The sequence below is a fragment of the Nomascus leucogenys genome, chromosome 1a, assembly GCF_006542625.1.
Source record: "Nomascus leucogenys isolate Asia chromosome 1a, Asia_NLE_v1, whole genome shotgun sequence".
Taxonomy (NCBI): domain Eukaryota; kingdom Metazoa; phylum Chordata; class Mammalia; order Primates; family Hylobatidae; genus Nomascus; species Nomascus leucogenys.
The window spans coordinates 5289922-5315521 of NC_044381.1; the positions used below are offsets into that span (position 1 = coordinate 5289922).

The following is a 25600-nucleotide window of genomic DNA, read 5'->3' on the forward strand; positions in this document are numbered from 1 at the left end:
CTTCGTGTAAGAAGTAATTCTTTAAAAAATGATTTGAAGGAGTTCATTGTAAATGAGAACATAAAGTGCTTTCCCTATTGTGCCCCATGCAAAAGTGAGTTTCAAAATATTTATAGCTGGCACTGCATGGGTACTAACCCATCTGAATGAAAGCTACCATCCGTGAGCATACCAGTGACACCACTTGAGTGTCTGCCCTGTCCCTGAAAATGCCAAAAAGTCCACCTTTCTTAGGAGGCATCTGTCTCACTTATCTCATATTTAATTGGTTCAATGTAATCCAAAGTGTAGATACTGACGGTGATGTAAAGGGTTCAGTAAAAATGGCCAGGCAGGTCACTTAATACTGCAGAAACCTCAGCTTCATTATCTGTTAAAAAGGATAATAAAACCTACCCCCAGGGATAGGAGAAGTACATTAAATGAAATGATGCACGTAAAATACTTTCCCTAATGCAAGATGTAATGAGAGCTCCACAAATAGAGCTATTACGATCACTTCCAGTACTAATACTATTGCCTCTATTGCTGATACCTGGGAAACAGATGACCGTGGCTAGAAAGAGCCATATTTAGCAGTGAGGGTCAAGCTCAAGTAAGATCTGCAGATACGACAATCAGCAGGATATATATGCACTAGGAACATGGCATGAGGTGTGCCCCCATCTAACCACATGTTCTTGCCAAGTTTGCAAACTACCCTATGGTAGTTTGGATGGGGAGAATTTAAGGTGCACACAGGTACTAAAAACTAGAGCCAATATTGTTCACCCAGGACTTGAAACAACTCTTAGCTTCAATTCCCATCCTGTGCTCCACCAAGTGTGCATGCCAAGCTGAGGGTGCCCACGCTGGAGTGTTCCTTCCCCACCAACCCAGCATGAGAAAACACTTGATGACGGAATCACGCCTCTGTTGTGCTTCCTTTCCAGTTATATGCCACTGGGTATTTTGTTCCTGATTGCCGGGAAGATCATAGAAGTTGAAGACTGGGAAATATTCCGCAAGCTGGGCCTCTACATGGCCACAGTCCTGACTGGGTATGTCAGACTCAAGAGAAGAGACCGAATGCTCCTTTGATCTAATAGGATGGCCACTGAGAGGTTGGGTTTCAGTTGGTTAAAACTGGCTTCTCCCCTATGTGCTGGGAAAGATAGGGTTCAGAGATAAGACAGCAGGGGGAGGAGGGCTGCCCTTTAACAGCTGTACTGTAGGTGGATCATGCTGTGCTAATTGTCAGCTCTTGGCAGAACAGCCTGGACCAGGCTTTGTCACTGCCTTTATTGGTTATGTTAAAATAATTTTTTACAACAAGAGAGAAACCCACTTGTAGCCTCCCTTGGCTCTCTCCTGGCCTTCATTTCCTTAAGAATGTAAACTAGCCAAGCAAGTAAGAATAGCCTCCATGTACCCTGAACCTGAAAGAAATTAGCAAGGGCCTAAATGAAATCAGACTTGAGCAAGTAGGAGCAGGATGGCTGTTGGTTCAAACACTGTTGCTGGGGCTGTTAACCACCACCATGGCCTGCACCATCAGAGTGTCAAAGAGGGTGCCAGGAGAATCTTGAGGCTGGGAGGAATTGTGTGGGCCTTTTTAGAAGCCATTAAACAGGAAGGCAGCAGGGGTTGGGTAGTTTGCATATTTATTACAGCCTAGCTATTGTTTCCTTGAGAAAAGATGAGGTGGGATAAGTTATGAATGGTGCCCCTGGACACCTAGCCAGGGGCAGAATGTGTCACATATCCTAAGAAATACAGACTAAGGGAATAAGTAAATATCATTGATTTGACTCCCACAAGTCAATACCTACAAACACCCAACTTGAGCAATCAACTCCCCTATTGCAACTTGATCATATTGGAGATTTCCAACACAGCACATTTGGTTCTTAATCTGTGTTTGCCAAAAACACAGCCCTGCCAGCCAACACAGAAGCAGATTTGGTCCCTACAGTGTGAGGACCATGGTGCCAAGGGAGGTGGGACCTCCACCTCACTGGAGGCCACCCTGCTGTAGGGCTGCTGAAACAGGCAGTGCCAGGGATTGCGACTCAGCAGTGATGTGGCTGGGGTGTATGAGCTGAGCCATTTTATAACCAAGTTCTGCTGGTTTCTATTCTCTTACCCCAGCTAGGTGTCTAACGGAAAACTAAAAGTCAGTTCCTCATGGTTTTTAGCTACAAGCTCTCTATCAAGAAGATCCTTTCTCCAGAACTCCAGGATCTATATTTTTGAAGGCCATTTCCTATTTCAAACACACATAACTGATCTGTAAACTCTAAGCTTCCAGTTACATATATATCTATCTGCCAAATGAGTCTCATTTCTTAAGCCTCCTAGTTCATGTAACCTGTGTATTTCCACGTGAAACAAGGAACAGTTTGAGAAGGCAGGAATAATAAAGAAAGAAATAATCCTAAAGTATGGCTGTGGAAGAGCTGAGACTTTTTTCCTTACTGTAATTCTGACTTCCCTCTTAGACAGTGGGCGCCATCAGCAAGACAGCAGCTTGGTGCAGGGAATGGAGGGGGTGAGGACTGAGCCCTGTGATAAGGTGTATAATGAGGTATAATGTAGTGGTGACATAGAGGGTGCAAAGGAAGGAAGCTCAGCCCTACCTAAGGAGGTGAGGGAAGGCTTCCTGGAGGAAGGGGGATGCCTATCTGAGTCTTAGAGGAGAAGAATTGGGCAGTAACAGAAGGAAAAAAGGGCATTTTTATGCATGTGGCAGGAATAGCACACACAGGGGTGTGGCAGTATGATATAATTCTGTTCTGTGAAGCCTTGAATTTGGATTCAGCTACTGGCTTTGTCATTAACTCTGACAAGATGCTTCATTTGCTGAGTGAGCCTCTACACCCTCATACATAGAATGGGATGTATATTGCTGCCCTACTCCCATTTCTCATTGGACCATTATGAAAGTCAAACAATTTTATAAATTAAAAAGATATTTGATAAAAGGATTGAGTGTGGGGAGGTGGTATTATCTTTGAAACTTTAATTTCTCTTGTTTACAGGCTTGCAATCCACTCCATTGTAATTCTCCCGCTGATATATTTCATAGTCGTACGAAAGAACCCTTTCCGATTTGCCATGGGAATGGCCCAGGCTCTCCTGACAGCTCTCATGATCTCTTCCAGGTAAACAGAAGAGGGGTTTCTGGAAGAAGCCTCCGGGTTCAATGTTATCCACTCTCACCTCACTTTACAAAACAGACTCCAGCTTGTGGTTTTGGTAGCTGCCTTTGAGAAATGACCTCCGTATTCTTTGCCCCTGGCCCTGAACACATTGCTTCATGCTGTTGCATATTTCCTGCCCTCTTGGCATGGCCTGCAGCTCAGGAAGGGGTTATGGAATAACTGGGAGCAGCAGTGGGCACAGCACCTTCTGATTCCTGGACCTGCCTAAAGGGCCAGCATGATTTGGATCCTTTGTTTCATTTTGTTTTGTTGTTTTCTTTACTTTTCTCGACAAGATTACCTGAAAGGACCCTTTGTTTACTTTTTGGAAGAGAGGCATGTCTTCAGGCAGGGACTGAGGTCCAGGATTTCTAGACGTAAGTTCCTTTCTCTTTTTATCACACAGTTCAGCAACACTGCCTGTCACCTTCCGCTGTGCTGAAGAAAATAACCAGGTGGACAAGAGGATCACTCGATTCGTGTTACCTGTTGGTGCCACAATCAACATGGATGGGACCGCGCTCTATGAAGCAGTGGCAGCGGTGTTTATTGCCCAGTTGAATGACCTGGACTTGGGCATCGGGCAGATCATCACCATCAGGTGGGGCGTGGTGTCACATTCATTGTCATCAGTGATACAGGGATTACCGTCAGTAAAAATTGTCCAGGAAGGGACACCAAGAATGTCTCAGTGATGTATTCTTTTTCTTGATCTACAAAGTCCCTTCCCAAGATTAAATACAACTATATCCTGGTATGCAAGTCGGGGTCTGGGTAGCCAAAGCCATCACTCTGTGCTCAGTTTACTGAAGCCAGTAGGATCTTAGGCACAGGCTAGCACAAAGACGCAAGGCTGAGTAAGGGCCAGTCCCTGCTTTCAAACTATCCCTGCTAGATAGGGATGCACACATCCAGATGAATGCTGAAGACAGTGATGAGGGATGTAAGAGAAATGGTGTTCACAGAGGACTCCAGAGAGGGAAGGGCTGGTTCTAGCTGGGAGGGTGAAGAACGGCTTCCAGAGAAGGGGAACGTTTAGCTGAATCTTAGAAGAATAGGAATTTAGCAGGCAAAGGAAGAAGCTAAGAGCATCTGGGGCGGCAGCAATAGCTTGTGATACAGCCACGGGCTAGTTACAGCATACAGATTTCTTCCTATGGCTGGCATAAAGGATACAATGTGGAGAACATAAAGGAATGAGGACGCAGGGGTCATGTCATAAAAGGTTTTGTATGAAGAGCTTGAGGAAAGCTCTTAGATGCTTTGTCATATTGTGGACAGATTTGCATTTTATTTATTTATTTATTTATTTATTTTTGAGATAGAGTTTTGCTCTGTCACCCAGGCTGGAGTGCAGTGGCACAATCTCGGCTCACTGCAACCTCTGCCTCCTGGGTTCAAGCAATTCTCCTGCCTCAGCCTCCTGAGTAGCTGGGACTACAGGCGTGCACCACCACACCTGGCTAATTTTTGAGTTTTTAGTAGAGAAGGGTTTCACCATGCTGGCCAGGCTGGTCTTGAACTCCTGACCTCAGGTGATTCACCCACCTCAGACTCCCAAAGTGCTGGGATTATAGGTGTGAGCCACCACGCCCGGCAGATTTGCATTTTACAAAGATAACTGGCAATATGGCAGATGTATTGGATGGGAGCATGGACCAAATCTAGGAAACCAGTTAGGAGACCATTGCAGAAGTCCAGGCAGGGTATTAGAAGGCACTGACACTGAGGTTGGAGAAGAGCTAATGAATTGAAGAAGCATCAGCTGGATTCAGGGTGAAAAGCAAGGGAATGCTAGGATGACTCCCACGATTGGGAGATGATTCTAAATTGGTGGGTGGGGCTTACCAGAACGCGAACTAGTGTAAGAGAAGCACATACAGGTGGGAAAGATAAATAGTTAATACTTTTTGACAGATTGAATTTGAAATGCCTTTAAGACTTCCAGGTGGACATATGCAATGAGAAATACAGGTCTGGCTGCAGATACAGACATCAGGGACATGGGCTTAATGATGGTCTTCAAATGTGTAAGTCACAAGTTATTGCTTATATTGGAATCGCAGCTACATCATGATTAGCTGTGATCTTGGGCAAGTGATTTGAATTTTTAAGCTTCTGTTTTCTCATCTGTAAAATGAATAATAGTACCTACAACTTATTCAAGTAGTGGCAATTAAGTAAGATGTATATAAAATGTTTATAACTGTGCCTATGAAGTGAGCACTCAGTGAATGTTGAAAATGGATGACATGACGTAGGGAGAGTTTGCAGAGAAGAGAAGGAGATTAAGGACTGAGGCTTGGAAAATCCTAATACTAGAAGCAGGTAGAGAAGGGAAAACCCAAGAGGGAGAGGGAGGAGGACAGAGAAATGGGAGGGAAGCCAGTAAACCTTGGTATCATGGAAACCCAGAAAAGAGAGATTTTCAAGGCTGAAATGGTCCACAGAGTCAGAAGCTGCAGAGAATTCTAACGAAATGAGGATAGAAATTGTCTGCCCAAGTAGATGGTAGAACTGTCATTAGTGGATTTTGCCAGATTTGTTTCTCTAGGACAGCACTGTTCAATATGGTAACCACTAGCCATGTGGCCCACTGAATTGGATACTACAGACAGAGAATCGTTTCATCATTGCAGAAAGTTCTTTTGGACAGCACTATGTTAGAGTGATAAGCTGGGATTAGAGTTAACCTGAAGACTTTTGTTCAGTTTAGAATGGAAGTTTAACACTAAACTGGTCCCTAGGCCTGCTCAAGGTTGAATCTGAACTTTTTAGAGTTAATTCATTCTTGTGTCCCAGCCTAAACATAAATTCTAGGGATAAAATCAGAGTTTGTTAACTAACAATATTCTAATACAATGCAATTTTTTAAAACCTCCCCAACCCTAAATCGCAAAGTATTTCTGTTGGCTGAAGACAAGTGCAAAATACACCATTTGGCACACCAGCTGGGGAACTATCCCAGTGCCATGTAATCTATAAAAAGTGTTAGCGGCTAAAGAAGCCTGTGCAAAAGAGATTGAGTAAAGTCCTGTAATTGTAACAGCAGAGAGTATGTCAAAATTGAAACCTTTAATCATGCCTGAGAAAGTTTCTGCTCCACAACCACCCCTGTGCTTCCAACAGTTGTTACTTTTACATTTCCAAGAGTTTTTTCCCACTTCCCTCACCCTAGCCTGTGGAACCCAGTCTTCACTGAACTGATTTCCAAGGAGTGGTTTATGAGGTGCCAATTCTTTCGTGTATTTGTCACTTTATGATGAAATCCCTCCCTCTTTTTTGGTTATAAGTTTTCTAGATCTTTCTAATCATTTTTTTAACCTCACTGCCAGAGGAATGAACTCTGGGCCTAGAGGCTAAATAGTCAATTCACATTAAAGCCTCTCCCACTACTCTCTGATATATTCTTAAATCAGATTTGCTGATAACTACTGGCACAGAACCAATAACAATTGTGAGGCCCAAAGTAATCATTGGCTTAAAATTTAAAATCCTCACTGGCTCCACATGGAAAATAATAAAAGTTGGTTTTACTTGACAGTTACCATTATAGTTCATGTGACTAATGGTTAAAGAGATTTTTAGGCCCAAAGTATATTGCTGTGGACTGGACGTCAAAGAAACATAGGTACCATCTACCCAAAACATACCCTTCTGTGGCTTTATCATAATACTCAAAGATTACAACCGATTGAAAATGGTGTGAGAATGTGTCAAAATGGGAAAAAAAAAAAAAGGATAAATTGTCTTATAAAAATAATTAGGGCCAGAAGCGGTGGCTCACACCTGTAATCCCAGCACTTTGGGAGACCTAAGCGGGTGAATCACTTGAGTCCAGGAGTTCGAGACCAGCCTGGGCAAAATGGCAAAAACCCATGTTTACCAAAAATATTCTAAAAAAGAAAAATTAGCAGGCATGGTGGCATGTGCCTGTAGTCTCAGCTACTCAGGAGGCTGAAGTGGGCGGATTGCTTGAGCCCAGGAGGCAGAGGTTGCAGTGAACTGAGATGACGCCACTGCACTCTAGCCTATGCAACAGAGTGAGATCCCATCTCAAAAAAGAAGAAAGAAAGAAAGAAAAAGAAAGAAAGAAAGAAGAGAAAAAGACAGAAAAGTAAAGCTAATTATACAGCAGGGCACAGAGGCTCACACCTGTAATACCAGCACTTTAAGACGCCAAGGCAGGCAGATCACTTTAGCCCAGCAGTTCAAGACCAGCCCGAGCAACAAGGCGAAGCCCTGTCTCTACAAAAAATACAAAAATTAGCCAGGTGTTGTGGAGTGCACCTGTGGTCCCAGCTACTCAGGAGGCTGAGGCGAGAAGATCGCTTGAGCCCAATAGGTGGAGGCTGCAGTGAGCTGTGATCATGCCACTGTACTCCAGCCTGGGCAACAGAGACCTTGTCTCTGGAAAAAAAAAACATGTGTGTGTGTGTGTGTGTGTGTGTGTGTGTGTGTGTAAAATAAAGAAGAAAGATAATTATAGGATTTGGGGCCTAGAAAGAGCTGAGAGAAAAAAAAGCAGCAGTAGTAATAGTAGTAGTAGCTGCTGTTGTAATAGTTGTTATTTTGCTTGCTGCAGTAGCAGTAGTAATAATACCAGTGGCGGCAGCAACAGTAGCAATAGAGGAAGCATTAGCAGTAACTGCTGTTGTTGCCGATGTAGCAGCAGAAATGGCACGTTTTTGATCTTTTTCTTTGTTTTGGTTTTATTTTAGTTTAAGCTCTGGGATACATGTGCAGAACATGCAGGTTTACATGTGGAAATGGCATGTTTTTAAGCATCTACTATGCAAGTGCTATCCCAGATGCCTTACGTGTATTAACCTCATTTAATCTTCCCAGCAGCTTGCAGTAGACATACTGTCCCCATCTTACAGGCAAGGAATTGAGATTCAGAGAAGTAACTTGCCTAAAGAAATGCCATCAGTAAAATGGTAGAGCCCAAAGTACATCACCCAGGTGTGTCTGACACTAAAACCTGTGTTCCCTCCAAGTCACAACCCATCCTTCAACCCGTTTAGAGAGCCAAGTCCAATGGCCGGTCCTAAAACTAGGCCTCAGTGTGAGGAAAGAACTTTGTACCACTGATATTTATGTTTTCTTCTGTGGAAATCCTCTAACTCAAAGTAGAATATGTTCAAGCAGCAGGAATAGGTTTTTATATTATTTTCTCCTATCTGAAGGTTCATAGTTCTGAGTTCCAGACCAATGCCAGTCAAACAGCCATAGTCTAGCAAGCAAGGTCAAGGCTCAAGGACAGAGTTTTCTTTGACTAAATGAATTTTGAGTTTCAAGCCCAGCCTCCGGCTATAGAGACATGGATTACTGTGACACGTCAGGGTTTCCAAGAGGGATCAGCTGGCATGGACACAAATCACTTCTGACAAAGAAAACCTGTTGATACATTCCATTTAAATTTTTTTCAACCAGCATGAAAATAAACTTGGGCTTTCCAAAGAGTACTTAGGTCAGAAGAGATCCAAAGGGTTATAGAGGCCAGAAACCTTTGAGACTGAGGCCTGAAACCTTTAGAGTAATTGGCACAGCCCCTGGAAATCTCTAATTTACTATAATTTGGTGGTCAAAACCACTGAATGAAAATACACTTGTCAGGCCGGGCGCAGTGGCTCACGCTTGTAATCCCAGCACTTTGGGAGGCTGAGGCAGGCGGATCACGAGGTCAGGAGATCGAGACCATGGTGAAACCCCGTCTCTACTAAAAATACAAAAAAACAAAATTAGCCGGGCGTGGTGGCGGGCGCCTGTAGTCCCAGCTACTCGGAGAGGCTGAGGCAGGAGAATGGCGTGAACCCGGGAGGCGGAGCTTGCAGTGAGCCGAGATTGCGCCACTGCACTCCAGCCTGGGCGACAGAGCGAGACTCTGTCTCAAAAAAAAAAAAAAAATACACTTGTCAAAAAACTCTGGCATGTGTTTGACTGTACCCTCAAATGCTTTCTGCAACACCTCAGTAGGCAGATGAATGGGCAGTAGAATCAGCTTCCTAAGAACTCTGGCTCTTTTAGCCCCAAAGAATATGAATGCGTGGATAGAATCAGGGATTCTTCCAGTTTAAATTGGCAATTTTTACATTTTCACCTTTCAACGCAGTGGCACCTGGGCAGCAGTTCAGGCCTTGGCCCAAGGGCAAGGACTTGTCTTCAGAAAGCATCGTGGGTGTGGCCTCAAGCTTATCCAAGTCAAGGGATTTTTCAGGGCATGGTGAACCCTTGTTTCCTTCAGAATGATCCAATTAAAATAAGGAAGATGTTGCTGATAAAGAGACTGCACATTACGAAGAAAAAAATCCCTACTGGCTCACCTGATCTTACCAAGAGGGATCTTTTTAAATACCTGGTAATAAAGTTCACCTGGCTGCCTCTCCCGGATTTCAGATCTTTCTTTCCCACAAAGTGCATCTACTGGCAAAAAGGAGCAGTCAGGAGTAAATGCTTGTACCTTGGACAGGATCAGCTATTTCTCAATTCAGTGCCCTAAAGAGCAGTTCCCAGAGGTAAAGAGTCCTGTGATGTCAAGAGAGTGCATAAAGCCTGCTTAACCATTGTCTCATTCCTTTGCCTTCACCTGAAATGCCCTTGCCCATCTGCCCCTACAACTATCCCTCTGTCCATCTTTCAGGGCAACTTAAATTCCTGCCATATATTAGGTGCTCAGTAAATTATTGGGTGGTGAGTAGAGGGAAGAAGGGAGTAGGAAGGCAGGTACAGAGGTACCTGGCACTTATTTAGGATGAGTGTATGTATACATAGATGAGTACACAAAGCCTCTTATTAACACCACATTTAGTAAACTCCTGCTTTCCTCTTGAATATCTCTCTTGCTTATTTTTTGGTGCCACTTACGCAGTTCTTCCTTGCATTAGAGTGATGTGCCATATCTCCCTCTGCAAGGAGATGGCATCATACCCCTCCCAGTCCCCCTCCCCCACAGCTCTAATCCTGTAATGAGGCAGAGCTGGGACTCAGCAAGTCACAGATTCTAACTGCCCAATTTAGGGACACAGTAGTAATAGCCATCGGAACTAGGCGGGACTAACCATTTCAGGCCAGGGCTTTAACGGGAGAGGTAAGTGTCTAACTCCTTTCCTGCTGGTATGTTTCTGCAGTATCACGGCCACATCTGCCAGCATCGGAGCTGCCGGCGTGCCCCAGGCTGGCCTGGTGACCATGGTGATTGTGCTGAGTGCCGTGGGCCTGCCCGCCGAGGATGTCACCCTGATCATCGCTGTCGACTGGCTCCTGTGAGTTGGAATAAATGCACTGCCTTAGCTGGATGTGCAGGCGGGCTTCCCAGCCTCGCAGGCACTGCAGTCTGTCATCATTCTCTCCTCAGATTGCCTAATGAGCCACCTGTTGCTGCTTTAATTTTCCTCTGACCAGGCCATCTGATAACATGCTTAAAAATTAACTCTTCATAACGTGGAGCAGTGATTTTAAAAAGCCAGTGAGCTCCATTAGCTCATTATACCTGGTAATGCTCAAGGTTAGGAGCTGGGTGTGGGACACAGATAAACACAGAACAACAAGGTGAGAAGCCAGGCAGGGCCCCTGGGCCATCCTGACCTATCCCAGCTCTGGTTCAGCATCATAGGCTCAGAACCACCTAGTTCAAAATCAGTCCACCTTCCTAAGCGTCTTCGGAACCATCAGGGACAGTGGCACAAGCACTTGGGTTTGAATTTCCATCCTGTGTCTTACCAGCTTCTTGACCTCGAGCAAGTTCATTAACCTGAGGCCCAGTTGCATAATCTGTGAGATGGGAAAAAATCTGCCTGTCTCATGGGTTGTTTTAAAGATTGAGTGAGCTCATGTGAGTCGAGTGTCTAGAACAGTGTCTGGCAGCCCATACGTGCTCAATAAATGGCAAGTTTTATTGCTATGATTAGAATGAGTTGGACCATTCAGGCCCCAATCAACACTTCTCTCTCTCTCTCTCTCTCTCTCTCTCTCTCTCACAAACACACACACACACACACACACGGAATACAGCAGAACATCTGGGTGAGAAAGTACCTTCAGTGACCCTCAAGGTTAAAGTTAGAACCAGCCTGGCTCCTAGCTTTACCCTTGATGCCCACTTCTGTGTATGGGTCTTACAGCATCTAGGTCTGCCTCTGTCCCCTGGCATTGCAGATAAGTATCGCTCCACATGGAGCCTTTGCTCAGAACCAGCTCAGGCTCACTGGGGAGTCCAGTGCTATGTACTGTAGTTTGCAGGTGACAGATGAGATGGAAAGGGAAGCAGAGACATCCTATGTGAGCTTGAAAACACAGATTCACATTTCAGATGGCAAAAGCCCCTGCACCTGGCTTGGAAGCTGTGCCATGGGGTGGCCCCTCAGTAGCTAACTGGCCTATAGGCCCAAATGAGGTGGCACCCTTCTTGCAAAGATATCCTATCATTGAGGCAAGATTTGGTTCTTTCTAGTGATGCTGGTGGATTTGCATTTTTCTCCTTTCCCTGAGTCTTCCTAGAACCAGTTACCTTCCCTGCCAAGACACCCAGATGAGTCAAAGGTCCAGTTGGAGGTATGGGATAAAAAGACACTAGGGCCAGTTCAATCCCTGGACTTGTTGTAAATAACAGAAGGGCATCCAGGGTGGCCATGTGTAAGCACTGTCAGCCTTTTCTGTTCTGCAGGTGTCGTTTTCACAAGATTCCCCCTGCATGCAGTTCCTATCAACAAAGTGCCAGGATCAAAATGGATCCCCTCCTCTGCAGTGTGCCTTCTCTACCTTCTCTACCTGTCTTCCTGCCACCGGTCTCTTCCCCAGGCTCTCTGGAAGTTAAGACTGGATGAGGGTGGCTCACGGAGAAATCCATTCCTGGGCTGACCTGTGTTTTCTGACCCCATTCTCTGGGCCATGCCTCCTGGTTTGCTCATAAGTAGAGTGACCTGGATTGGTAAATAAACAGGTACACCATGGACCTGAACAAACACACACATACCCCACATGCACATGGTACATACTCCACCCACAAAACACCCAAGTTCTCTTTGCCAAGTTTGACCTTTGCCCAAAGGTCACCCAAGTTTGACCTTTGCCCAAAGAGAGCCCACAATGGCATTTGCATTGAATCTAGAAAACCACAAGACAGAGGTTAGGGCTGAAAAACTTACTGAATTCTGAACCTCCCTCAGTCCCCCCAAAAATATCTGGAACAACTCTATTCATGTTTCTTTGGGAGAAGAGGAGGGAATTTAGGGAGACTTAGGGGAGTCATTGCTACTTCAGGGGAGCTCATGCTGTGCCTTTATGAACAACCCCAGGCCTGTGAGGAGCCTTCAGTCAGTCAGCCATGAGGACAGCACTTTCTGCATTTACTTAAATCTAAACTGAACATGTCAGGTCCTTGCATCTCTCCAATGATGAAGGAAAATGAAATCTGGGCCTCCTGTCTGACTCCTCCCGTCTCTCTCCAGGGACCGGTTCAGGACCATGGTCAACGTCCTTGGCGATGCTTTTGGGACGGGCATCGTGGAAAAGCTCTCCAAGAAGGAGCTGGAGCAGATGGATGTTTCATCTGAAGTCAACATTGTGAATCCCTTTGCCTTGGAATCCACAATCCTTGACAATGAAGACTCAGACACCAAGAAGTCTTATGTCAATGGAGGCTTTGCAGTAGACAAGTCTGACACCATCTCATTCACCCAGACCTCACAGTTCTAGGGCCCCTGGCTGCAGATAACTGGAAACAAGGAAGGACGTTTCCATGAGAGTCATCTCAAACACTGGTTAAGGAAAAGAGAAACACTAATGGCCAAGTGTACATTTGATTTGATATACAGACCTCTAGATTATTTTCTATATTTGGATTCACAGCCTTTGTGCTCCGGGTTTTGGGATTTGGGTGTGGGGTAAGATGAAGGGAAATCAATTTAAAGGAAAGTTCTATTATCTGGGTTTTAGAAATTCTATAAGAGACAAAGTTTGGAAGTACATAAAGTAATAACTGTTAGAATTAGGTAATGGATATGAAAGAGAAAATGCTTTCTCATGCATAGACAAGTGTTTTGGGTTTTTAAAAAAATGTTCTGTCATTGGTTACAAATTTTTACTCATGCTTTCTATTGGCATGGATTTCCTTTGACCTGTCACTTTTTTATAAATTATAATGCATCTAAACCACCTCTCCCCAGTTAATGTGCCAAAATGTCAATTTTTAACTTATCTCCAGCCAATTTCAAAGAAAACAGACCAGCATAGTTCTGCAATAACAGTTTTAAGATGGGCATAGGGTTTGGAAGAAAGGGAGAAGGATTCTTTTTTCAATGTACTGTATTGGGACGCTGGTAACTGTTAACCCAGTGTTCAGCGTAGCGCTATATATATATATATATATATGTATATATTTATTATTTTCATATAATTTGCCAGACAGAGGTCAGAATTGAACCGTTAATGTGAAATAAAGAGTTCTCCTTGTACTTGAATAATAACCACAATTCCAACCCACGTCTGCTTTGGGGCTTATCAGAACTCCTTTCTCAGGAGCACTAGAATGAGAAATCATGTTGTTCAATCGTTTCACATCTGTATATCAGCTCTAAAGCAGAGATGTATTATGGTGATACTCCAAGGTGGCATAGCCATTCATTTACAACTTCCAGATTTGCGCTGCCTGGAGGGAATCCCTATCAGCTCTGCATAAGATTATATACAAAGCTGTCACTTACAAAAGGCTGGATGTGCTTTCATCCAACTGGAAGGCTTTATTCTTCCAAGTTCATTCATACTTAAAGAGGCCAGTAATTTGCCATCCTTGCACTTCTGTTATCAGGGCCCAAATAACGGTGGCAAGCTACCAACTAAGTTGTATTTTAATAAAGACTCCATGGGTTGAACAAGCCACGTTGCAGAGAAAGAGCTGCCCCTAACCGGGGCTGTTGCAGAGTAAATCCCACGACATAAACTGGTATCAGTGGTTCGGGGGAAATAGTTCCATTCTATGACTCTTGTCTCCTCCTTCAGGAGGACTGTTCTAACTAGTAATCTTGGCCCTATTCATTACATCCTCTGCTTGTCATTCTGCTAATTTATGAAGATAGTTTATTATAGTCTGTACTTCAGTTCTCCTCTTGTAAATAATGCTTAACATAAACTTGGACTTACACTGAAATCCAAAATAGTCACGTTTCTGCAGTATTCTGTAGCCAACTTAAACCTGTGCTTTCATGTTTAAGAAATGAGAAATTGTGCCAAAGATAGCAGAAGAGTAAATAAGTGCTCAGTATTGACCAACTACATCTGAAATCTACAACATAATGATGCTGAATTGTTATGTAAACATCATAAATAGTAAATAATGATTCAATGTGAATTTTAAAATGCAAATATTGCTATTGTTTATAGGAAATAAATCTAAATATAAATGAAATTGAATCAGTAATTTCTCTTGGGCTAAATGGTTCTACCCCTTACTAGGTTGCCCCAATTAGTGGCACTAGTTGGCAGAACTGCTCATGAGCTGCGAGTTATCATTTTGGAGTCAGTTTGTAACCAGCCTCTTAACACACTGCTGTTAACTCATAAAAGAGAACAATGTTCCATTTCAGTCTCAATAAACACTTCCCTCATTCTTTCCCCCTGCCTTTTTCTTCTTGTTATCTGTTGTTTTATCTTACTTGGATGGGTGTGGGAAGGCAGAGATGTGGTCAGTTGAATCAGATTTTACACGGTTTTCTTTTTCTTTCTTTTTTTTTTTTTTTTTTTTTTTTTTGAGACATAATCTCGCTCTGTCACCCAGGTTGGAGTGCAGTGGCATGATCTCAGGTCACTGCAGCCTCCTCCTACCGGGCTCAAGCAATCCTCCCAGCTCAGCCTCCTGAGTAGGTGGAACTACAGGCACACACCATCATTCCAGCTAATTTTTCTATTTTTTGTAGAAACAGGGTCTCAGTATGCTGCCCATACTTGTCTTGAACTCCGTGATTCCCCTGCCTCACCCCCACAAAGTGCTGGAATTACAGGCATGAGCCATTGTGCCTAGCTGGATTACTGTTTTCAAAACTTTACACCCCAAGAATGAAAAAGCGAGGCTTGAAGAGAAATAATCTGATTGTCCATGTTAGCCAGTGGGATTACAAGGCAGAAATACAGTGCCATTATGAACAGCTGCATGCATATTTTGTGGCGGACATGAAAGTAGAATTTTGTTAGAAGTTACTTTAGTAAGAGATAGTAGACCAGACGCAGTGGCTCACCCCTATAATCCCAGCACTTTGGGAGACCGAGGCAGGCAGATCACTTGAGGCCAGGAATTCGAGACCAGCCTGGACAACACAGAAAGACCCCGTCTCTACAAAAATATACAAAAATTAGCCAGGAGTGATGGTGTGTGCCTGTAGTCCCAGCTACTCAGCAGGCTTAGGTGGGAGGATCACCTGACCCTGGGGAAGTTGAGGCTGCAGTGAGCTGTGATAGTGACACTGCACTCCAGTCTGAGTGACAGAGACCTTATATTAAAAAAAAAAAAAAAAAGTCTTACCTCTCAATATGGTGGTGGCTTGGTTTCACTACAGGAACAATCCTGCCCTCTAAAGTAAGATTACAAGCTACAAATGGCTGTGTTCAGAGCGATCTCTGATGGGATGGTACAGTCCTGCCTGAAACACCTCAGTCATGAGGGGATTCTGCAGGGGGCGATGGACTCACTTGCTGTGATAGACAACAAAGGAATGAACAGCTCCCTGTTTCCCACGGAGAGGATCTTATCTCCTCATAAAAACGCCTATCACTACCTGGCCAAAGGAATAGTTGGTAGTTTCCTTTGTGTACAACATGGGAGAAAATACTCAACAACACAACTCCTTAGAAAAAGACATTTGTTTGGAAGAGCTGGTGCCTCTGGGTCTCCATGTGACTTTGATTTTGCCTAAAGTTTACTCATGAATAGAGAAACGGTGTTATCAGCTGACGAATGACTTTATTCTTCCAGCAAATCTTTATTAGTCCAGTGGGTACAGGGCCCTTTATTAAAGCACACCCTGATTCTTAGAAGAGCCACGGGAAGTGTGCTTGGCTTATACTCGGGCAGTAGGCCAGCTGCAGTGTTTGCTTTGCAGGGGCTCAAGAATCTTCCCTCCTGGAACAGGAGACAGGAAATGGTCCAGCAGCCTTGGGAGGCTGCTAGAAGCTTCTATGCAACAGGATTGATATTCTGTATTCCCCAACTGCCCAGCAAGGGACTATGGAACACAATGAGTGGGCACACGGCTCTGATTCCTTACCAGCTTTGTGTCCCTTGCCAACAGCCTAAGACTTGGTTTCCTCTTCCATGAAATAGGAATAAAAATTATTTCCTCACGGGACTGCTTTCAGTGGTCAATGAGAAAATGCATGTGATGTATGTAGCAAAGACTCTGTTACAGACTATGTCTAATGAATGCTAGTGCCTCTTCTCCCCACCCCTGCTTCTGGCAAAAAACTATACCCTCCTCCCTCACTGATTTATTAACATGGGGTAATCCATAGGGATGCAATTGCCATTCCAGTGTTTTAGGATCTGTGTCCCTGATAGGAATGAAGCTCCTACCACTTGGTGCTGGCTGGGTTATCAGAGCAAACAGTATATCCAACCTAGTGAGACTTTGTAAATAGCCCCCACTCTGTAAAGGGGAAACCCTTCCAGAAATGGGACATTTTAATCTAAAGAATATCAAACAATTTTTTCTATAAATTGTCAAGTAGGAGGTAAACAAAAAGTAAGTGTTCGCAGTCCTTTCCTATGCCCTGAAACACAGAGAGGGGTTTGAGATGCTGGGGCTGTGTGAAGCTGAGATGTACCTTCACATAACACCCCTTCAAACATCCTGAAAATGAGAGTACAGCATGAAGTTCACTTTTGCAATCAGCCTATAAATCTTGTGTGACTCTTCAAAAACTGTCTCCCCACCTGATGGAAACAGGGCCCCACCTGGGGCTTTTTAATATACCCTGTGGGAGGAAATGTACCTCTCTACAATCCAAGACTTTTAGAGTGAAAGCCAGATAATATAAAGAAGAAGAAGCAGGCCTTGTTAAATTAGCTTTGGGAAATATATATCTATATATTTTGAGACGGAGTCTCACTCTGTCGCCGAGGCTGGAGTGCAGTGGCGCGATCTTGGTTCACCGCAACCTCCGCCTCCTAATTCAAGTGATTCTCCCACCTCAGCCTCCCAAGTAACTGGGATTACAGGTGTGCATCACCATGCCCAGCTAATTTTTCTATTTTTGGTACAGACAGGGTTTCACCATGTCAGCCTGGCTGGTCTCAAACTCCTGACCTCAGGTGATCTGCCAGCCTCGGCCTCCCAAAGTGCTGGGATTACAGGCGTGAGCCACCGTGCCTGGCTGGGAACAAAATATTGACCTGTATATGGAATTGGGTGAGTGTACCTAAGTGTATAAAGTTATCCATCAGGGATGGAAATGATCGGGACATTTCTCAATGGCTGCATGCACAGTGCCACAAAACTCCTAAGCAAGCAGTGAGCTCTAACCACACAATTGATGTCCCATTTCTTCCCTTACTAGGGCAAACCACTGTCATGTGTGATTTGGAAGGTGTCTCTCCAGAATTAGGGTGACACTTATGGTTTCATCTACAAATCTCCGCTTGGCCTGCCACTTCTAACGTATCACCAAGCTCAAAACAGTTATGAGCAAACCCCCAAAAGACAAGACAAACATTTACATTCCTTTGATTATTCTGGTTGGAGAAAATGAGAAAGGAATGCCATTGCCTCTTCTAGGGAAGTTCCACTGGTTTCTAGAAGGCCCCAGCAGCCTGCAGCTGGGAAGCTCTGGCCCCGCGGGGACAACTCCAGGATATTACCTAGAGAGAAACTTGCCTCCAAAAGTACTGTTTATCAAAAAATGGAGGGAAGCAAATAACCCTGGAACTAAATGCAGAATCAACTAAACTGAGCAGTAGTGTCTGGATGCCTCTCCCCCATTTTCCCTCCAAGAAGCTGCCTTTTTCTGACAGACTGCAGGCTCTGGTAGCTGCTGTTCCTCCATAACTCAGGAAAGCCATTACCAAGTGTTAGCACAATGTCGCATCATCTTCTCTCGCTTCGGGGCACTTGAGGGAATGCGATGCAGAGTTGCATCATCTGAGCATTTCAGGGTCAAGGGTCTGGCTGCAGGGGAAGGTGTGAGGAGTCTGGAGATCTAACACCGGCCAGGACTTGCTTTGCCCTTGTCTGCGCCCTGCGGAAAGGTACCTTTTCCAAGGTGAAGGTAAGACAGATTGAAATGACTTCAGTCATCCTGGAAGGGCAGTTGCTGGAGAAAAGGTACTACTCCTTCCAGTTTCTGAGCATGCCTTCACAAAGAGCCCAAGGCATGCACATTTTAAAGATGACTTTGATCCTCCTCCAAGCATTCAAACATAACTTTTATTTAAAGAGCCCTTGTGTTGTGTTTCCAAGGTTATTAGCTTAGCTTGGCAAGAATAACAAAAGGCCAGCCAAAAGGCTTTTCTGAGCCAAGGGCTTAAAAAAAATTATAAAGGTTCTCCAAAATGAATCTGAGGTTATCCTGTCCGGGTCTTTAGGAAACTAGGCAGGTCTGATGGATGTCAGAGAAGTGCTACTGTAAAAATTCATGTGATAAAAGAAGGCAATACCAGTCGGCGATAGAGGGACACTGGTTGATCCATCCTCAACACCTCCTTCTGTCTTCCCAGCATGCCAAGTTAGCTTTACCTCTCAGATACTTTGGAGCTAATCCTCCCATCTCCTAATTGAGCCAGAAAGGTTAAGGTAGAAAGAATGCGTCAACTTCACATGAATCACAAACCCAAGGCTCTCTGCTCCATCAGAAGGGGCCAGTTAAGTTAGAAAAACATGCCATTGCCGTTGATGAAAAAATGAGACACGCAAACAAGGCCGACTCAGCCTGCAGGGATATTTAGTCTGCTTTTCTCGCCACTATGAAAATGTTTGCTTCTATATCAATCCAGGCAGACAGTCACCTACCCTACTCTTGGGTATCATTACCTTTCCTAGAGATGACACTCTAAGGCAAATCAAGGTCCAGTTTCTTTTAAGGTGTTGACCTAACAGCTGCAGGTATCCCCTGAGCCTCCCTGCCAGGATGAGTGCCCAAGCAAGTGGGATGTCCTGAGCCCAGAAGGAAAAACAGCAACAATAAGCCGAGCACAGTGGCTCACACCTATAATCCCAGCACTTTGGGAGGCCGAGGCTGGTGGATCATCTGAGGTCAGGAGTTCGAGACCAGCCTGGCCAACACGATGAAACCCCATCTCTACTAAAAATACAAAAATTAGCCAGGTGTAGTGGCACACGCCTGTAGTCCCAGCTACTCGGGAGGCTGAGGCAGGAGAATGGCTTGAACCCTGGAGGTGGGAGTTTGCAGTGAGCTGAGATCACGCCACTGCACTCCAGCCTGGGTGACAGAGAGAGACTCCATCTCAAAAAAAAAAAAAAAAAAAAAAAAAAATCACAGAGGAAGAACATTTTCATTTACTCAGCAAACGTTGGCATTGCAATTACTGTGTGGCAAGCAGTGCTCTTACCACTTAAATATGAACTCATTTAATTTCATAACAGCATCACAAAGTGGGTACTATTATTATCCTCTTTCCACAATGAAGAAACTAGCACAAAACATTAAGCAATTTCCCCAAAGACCACACAACAAATAGATGGCTCAGGCAGTTGGCTGCAGTGTCACTGTTCTTCACCAGGCATTATAAGGCAGAGAGTGCCAGGAGTGCTAGAATATTAATTATAACTCAAGTCTGGGGTGGTCTAAAATGTTCAAAGCAGATGAGAATCATTGGCTAGATCTACTGCATAGCATAGTAGCTATAGTTAATACTGCATTGTATACTTACAAATTTGCTAATATAGTAGCTCTTACGTTGTGCTCTTATCACATCCCCCCAAATAATTAATAAATAAAGAAGGTGAGAGGAAACTTTTGGAGATGACGGATAGGTTTATGGCGTAGACTTTGGTGATGGTTTCACAGCTCACCAAGTTGTACATGCTAAATATGTACACCTTTAGTATGCCAACCATACCTGAAGAAAGTGGTTTAAGAAAAAAAGAATCGCTGCTAATACCAAGTGCCAACTGTGTACTGAGATTGTACTAAAAATTTTACATGCATAGTCTCATGCATTCTTCTTAACACTTCTATTAGGCAGGTCATATTACCGTCTGTTTCCCAGTTGAGGAAACTGTGGCTTAGGGAGGTTAAGTAATTTGCCCAAGTTGACAGAGCTGGGAATCCCATGATTCCAAGTCTTTTCCTAACTATTAAGATATAGTGCTTCAAAATGCCTAAAAAGTAAGAGGAAACGCATGACAGTATCCAATCGTCACCTCTTTATAAGCTGTTTATCTTTTCTAATCATGACATTTTATTTGATACAACCAAATTTGCTCCTTCAAATTGCTGTTTTCCCATTCTAGCAAAAATTAATTTTAAATATGTCTAGATTATCTCCCACCTCATCTAGCTGCCCAGCCTCACCTCCTTTATGGTATACAACACCATTGCATCCCTCCCTCATATCACCTTTAAATCTTTCACTCAAACCCTAACTCTCCCCAAAATCCTTCTTTTCGAAAACCAGGAATGGGGAGTTGTCAAAATAAAAACTGGAACCCTATTTCTCTTTTCCTTTTCTTGCCAAATTTTGGGGGCTGCTTTTTGTTCTTTATGCTGTGACTCTATTTGCTCCCCACTCACAAACACCTAATCCCCTACAGCTGGGCTTCCACAACACTCCTGAAACTCCGAGGTCATCAATGCCCTGCTCATGGAATCCAAAAGGCATTTTCTCAGTCGTCAATTTTTACTCTTCTGCAACACTTGTCACTGTTGATTAGCTTTATATTCCACTAAGTTATTTTTCCTTGGCTTCCAAGACATTACCAGGTTCTGCCCCGCCTGACCGTTTTCTACCACTCTTCCACCACCTTTGTAATCTCCTCCTCCTGCTGCTCCCTTACTGTGGGTCTCATCTCTGCCTGTGCCACACACACAGGGTCCCCTCAAATATTTGTGGAATAAATGAACAAGCTCACATCCTTCTGGTCTTTCTCTCTCCACCAGATACTCCTCCAATATTATGGATTCAACTACCATCTCTATGCGGATGATTAACAAAAATGTGTATCCACAAAACCTACAGCTGCCCTTGGTTCCTCCTGCCCTGATCTCCAAGCCAAACCTCAGATCCCCACCTCCAACTTCTACTGACCACTTCCTGTTGGCCTTTCCACCAGCTTTTTAAACTGAACTTATCCAAAATCAATCTCATCAATCTTTTCTGTAGTCTCTCTTTCCCAGATTGGGAATTGTGGTTTTTGTTTTTGTTTTTGTTTTTGTTTTGTTTTGTTTTTTGAGACGGAGTCTCGCTCTGTCACCCGGGCTGGAGTGCAGTGGCGCGAACTCGGCTCACTGCAAGCTCTGCCTCCCGGGTTCATGCCATTCTCCTGCCTCAGCCTCCCGAATAGCTGGGACTACAGGCGCCCGCCAGCATGCCTAGCTAACTTTTTTTGTATTTTTTAGTAGAGACGGGGTTCCACCGTGTTAGCCAGGATGGTCTCGATCTCCTGAACTCATGATCTGCCTGCCTCAGCCTCCCAAAGTGCTGGGATTACAGGCGTGAGCCACCGCGCCCAGCGGGGAATTGTGTTTTTAAAAATCACCATTATTTCCCCTACAATCTAGGATCATAAACATTTCTTCTTGCTTTTGACCCCAGGAGGTTTGAGGTTGCAAGGCAGGTCTATGGAGGTTGGTCCGTTTATTTGAACCCCTCTGCTCTGGGATTCAGGTGGGAGCCGCTGAGTGAACAGTGGTGCCTCTTTGTGAAGCGAGTGACCCAAGACTTAGCCTCTATCCAGACAGGAATCACTGAACATGGTGTACTGCTGCATTTTCTCTTCCCACGTAATTCTTGAATAAACAACTTGTATTTTGATAATCCTCTAAATTCTATTTACAACCACAAGGTCTTCACGATAAGAACAAGATTCAGAGGGATTAAAAAAATACTAAACAAAATCCCAGACAAGGCCTCCATTACTTCTGAAACACCCACTCTGACCCCTACTAATTCTGAGCATTCCCTATTCTATCTCCCTGGCCAAAAAGAGACCACAAGAACAAAAGTCCCTAAAGGATTTCATTTGCGCTCCTATTTTGTTCTCTTAGTCCTTAAGTTCATCTTGCCTCACACATCATGAAGAATACGAACCCACAAAATGAAGGACACTGTGTCCTTATTTCTGCAGGGCAATTATTCTCTCCATCAATACCTCATTCTGCTGACTAAGTAGTTCACCTTCACTTTGTAACAAGCCCAGGCCACCGGACTTAACCACTTCTTCCTTAAAAGGGCCAGGTACCTCCCCCATACACCCACAGGTTTTTAAGCACCCCTAAAATAAGTTGCCTCATGATGTCTTCCCAGCCCTGATGTCTAATCAGCCCTTCTCTTTCCTGTGACTCTCCTACTCAGTTCAGGTTCTATTGCCCTAATTTTCAGACTTCTTCAAAGGTTTTGTCAGTCTCCCCACCGCCAGCCTCTACCTACTCCCAAACCATCCTGCACAAGATCATCAGATTAATACTTTGCTTTCTGGCTCCAAAACTCTAATGGCTTCTTATTGTCTACAGCACAAGTTGAAAATACTCGCCTGAATATTTAGGGCACTTCAGAAGATACCCCAGAGGACATTTCCCCTTCTCCATATACATATGCTTCGTTATACTCTTCCCAATTGCCTCACTCTCCCAAATCTCTTCTCTACGTGGTCTGCCTATTTTTCAAATGCTGAAAATAAGTTCTGGACCTCCAATCCCAATACCCCACTGTTTCTAACCTCCTGAAACATACAGAAGCAACAGTATCTTGGTACATAATCAGATACTGCCTTATATTATTAAGTTAATCAATATGAGACGATTATAAAGTAATGAAATTGAGTTCCACAAACCTCGCTGTAAATCAATATCATTATTTTATACCACTAAACAGGAGTCAAAACTGGTGGCTTTGGGCAAGACCCAGCTTCAGACCAGCTTTATGTGGGCCGCAGAGCCTTTGGCTGGTTTAGATTTGAATTTCAAGATGAACACCTTGGGGGAGGGTGGGGTGTTACATGCTCCACTTCACCCCAGCTCCCATGATTCACCATTATTTCAAACTCAACTGCTTCTGACAGTCACAAATCCTGCCTGGTCCTAAAGACATCCGAGTTTACAACGCCTTTTGGGAATCACACTTGAAATCCCTCATTTAACGTCTCATTGCCCCAGTAAGTCTGGAAACTTCAAGAGGGCACGCATTGAATTTTACACCCCTTAGTGTGACCCCTCCCTACCCCACAGGGTCCTGCGCAATACTGAGCACATAGAAGGAGTTTAACAAATACAAGTTCAGCGGGTCCATGCAAGGTTGTGGGATCAATTTTGTTAACTGCAGGGCTGGGAGGAGACCCAGTGAACAAAGGACGTCATCCTATCCCTTAAGCAACAACAAATGAGCTTTCATAATGAAGAGTTCCCACCGTGAACGCAACACTTCCAGCAATAACACCTACTGCCACTGCCTACAGCCTGTTCCTGGAAGTCATCCCAATAAAACAAATATGATGTTTATCTCAGTTCAAAATTCCAATTTCAGTGAGTGTCAGTTCCTGAAGAAAAAGGAACAGGAAAGTTTATTTGGGGGTGGTGGGGAGGAGGGGACTTCCTAAAAATGCTGTTTACAAACATAACATTCCAATGACAGGAAATAAGAGCAGAAAGCCTCTCTTGTTGGCCTAAATAAGAAGTGGTTAATTGTTCCAACTTCTGTCAAAAGACCTTAGTTGCTCTGTTATTCTGAAATGTTCTGAGTTCATGTTTTTCAAAGCCTTTAAGTTGAATTATCTGTGATGCCTCAGGGCCAACCAGGTGGCAACCAAGGGGTGACAGGAAGTGGTACAGAGAACCTGCGATTTGGAAACAAGACAGAGCAGGGTTTGCAAATTGGCTCCGACACTTGCTTTTCTGAGCCTCAGTGTCCTTAGCAAGAAATAGAGGAAGGAATGCTTTCCTCAAAAAATTAAATGAGATGAGAATAAGAATAGCTAATGCTCACTGAGTGCTCATTTTGTACCAGGTACTGATTTAATGTACTTTAAATGTATTATCTACCAACAATAACATTATTAGATAGATACTATTATTACCTCCATATTATACATAAGGACATTGAGACACAAAGAGGTTAAATTATCTGTCCAAGGCACAGCCTGTAAATGGCAGAACTAGGATTTAAATCCAGGTACTTGGAGGGGCGCAGTGGCTCATCCCTGTAAGCCTAGCACTTTGGGAGGCCGAGGCGGCAGATCACTCGAGCCCAGGAGTTCAAGACCAGCCTGGTCAATATAGGGAGACTCCTTCTCTATTTTTTATATTAAAAAAAAAGAAAACAAAATACACACACACACACACACACACACACACACAGTGGGACGTGGGGGGTGAGGTGGGGCGGTGCTAATGGATCACTCTAAAAGATGCAGAATCCCAAGGAAAAATTTTGGACTAGAAACCCCTCATTTTGTTGAAGAAGCTCCATCAACTCAGCCATCAAGAAAAGGACCCATCTGCACCACGTAAAAGCTCCTGTCCTAGACATGACCCTGTTTTGACCAAATTCCCTATGTGAAATTAAGCATAGGTTCTTTCCTTTGATAAACAAAGTAACTTTATTGCCATAATTTGGTGCCCCTAGATTCAGTGTGGAGGATGGAAGGCTCCCAGGCCAAAGGAGCAAAGGGTTGGGGCTCTCATCACTGTTGGCAGGGTTCCCAGTACAAGGGAAGAGAGAAGAGGTCTCCCCAAGACCTGCAGGTCCCCCAGGTAGTGCTAGGAGGGGTCCCCTAACCAGAGAAAGACAGTAGTCCCATCTGGTGGTGCTAGTGGGTTCTCTGGTCACAGCATGGACTAGAGAGCATATCCTGTTCCTCAGGCTGCCCTCTAGAGAGCCCAGCGGGCTCCTTTGGTGGAACCAACTCAGGGGAGTACTGGCTATACTGAGAGTAGCCTGGCATTTGGGCGCTAGGGCTGAACTCACACAGATACCCATCAGTCTTCTCAAATTACACCTAAAACCAACCACCTCTTTTATGTCAAACATATCATTTGCACTCTCATTTTTTAAAAATCTCTTTTATAATTCATGGCCTACAGGCTTCAGCTAACTTTGGGTCAGTCAGGTGACCACAGAGAACTGGCCTCATTGTACAGCAGCTTTTGTTTGGAGGGCCTAGGTTTCACAAAGCAGATTTTCTTAGGAGCCTCTGCAAACCAAGACCCAATGAAACATGCCCATAAAATATGCTCCAGGCTTTGACAGATCTGCAACCACA

At 44.2% G+C, this 25600-nt stretch overlaps 1 protein-coding gene across 1 annotated transcript in view; it reads left to right on the plus strand.

The window, feature by feature from the left end:
* Window positions 1–14792, plus strand: part of SLC1A1 (solute carrier family 1 member 1) — a 95008-nt gene extending 80216 nt beyond the window's left edge. Inside the window, exons 8-12 of the mRNA XM_030802601.1 lie at window positions 933–1040; window positions 3021–3143; window positions 3589–3783; window positions 10313–10447; window positions 12632–14792. Of these exons, the coding sequence (XP_030658461.1) occupies window positions 933–1040; window positions 3021–3143; window positions 3589–3783; window positions 10313–10447; window positions 12632–12878 (808 nt within the window). The 3' untranslated portion in view covers window positions 12879–14792. The remainder of the gene's footprint in view (window positions 1–932; window positions 1041–3020; window positions 3144–3588; window positions 3784–10312; window positions 10448–12631) is intronic.
* The last annotated feature ends 10808 nt before the right edge of the window (window positions 14793–25600 follow it).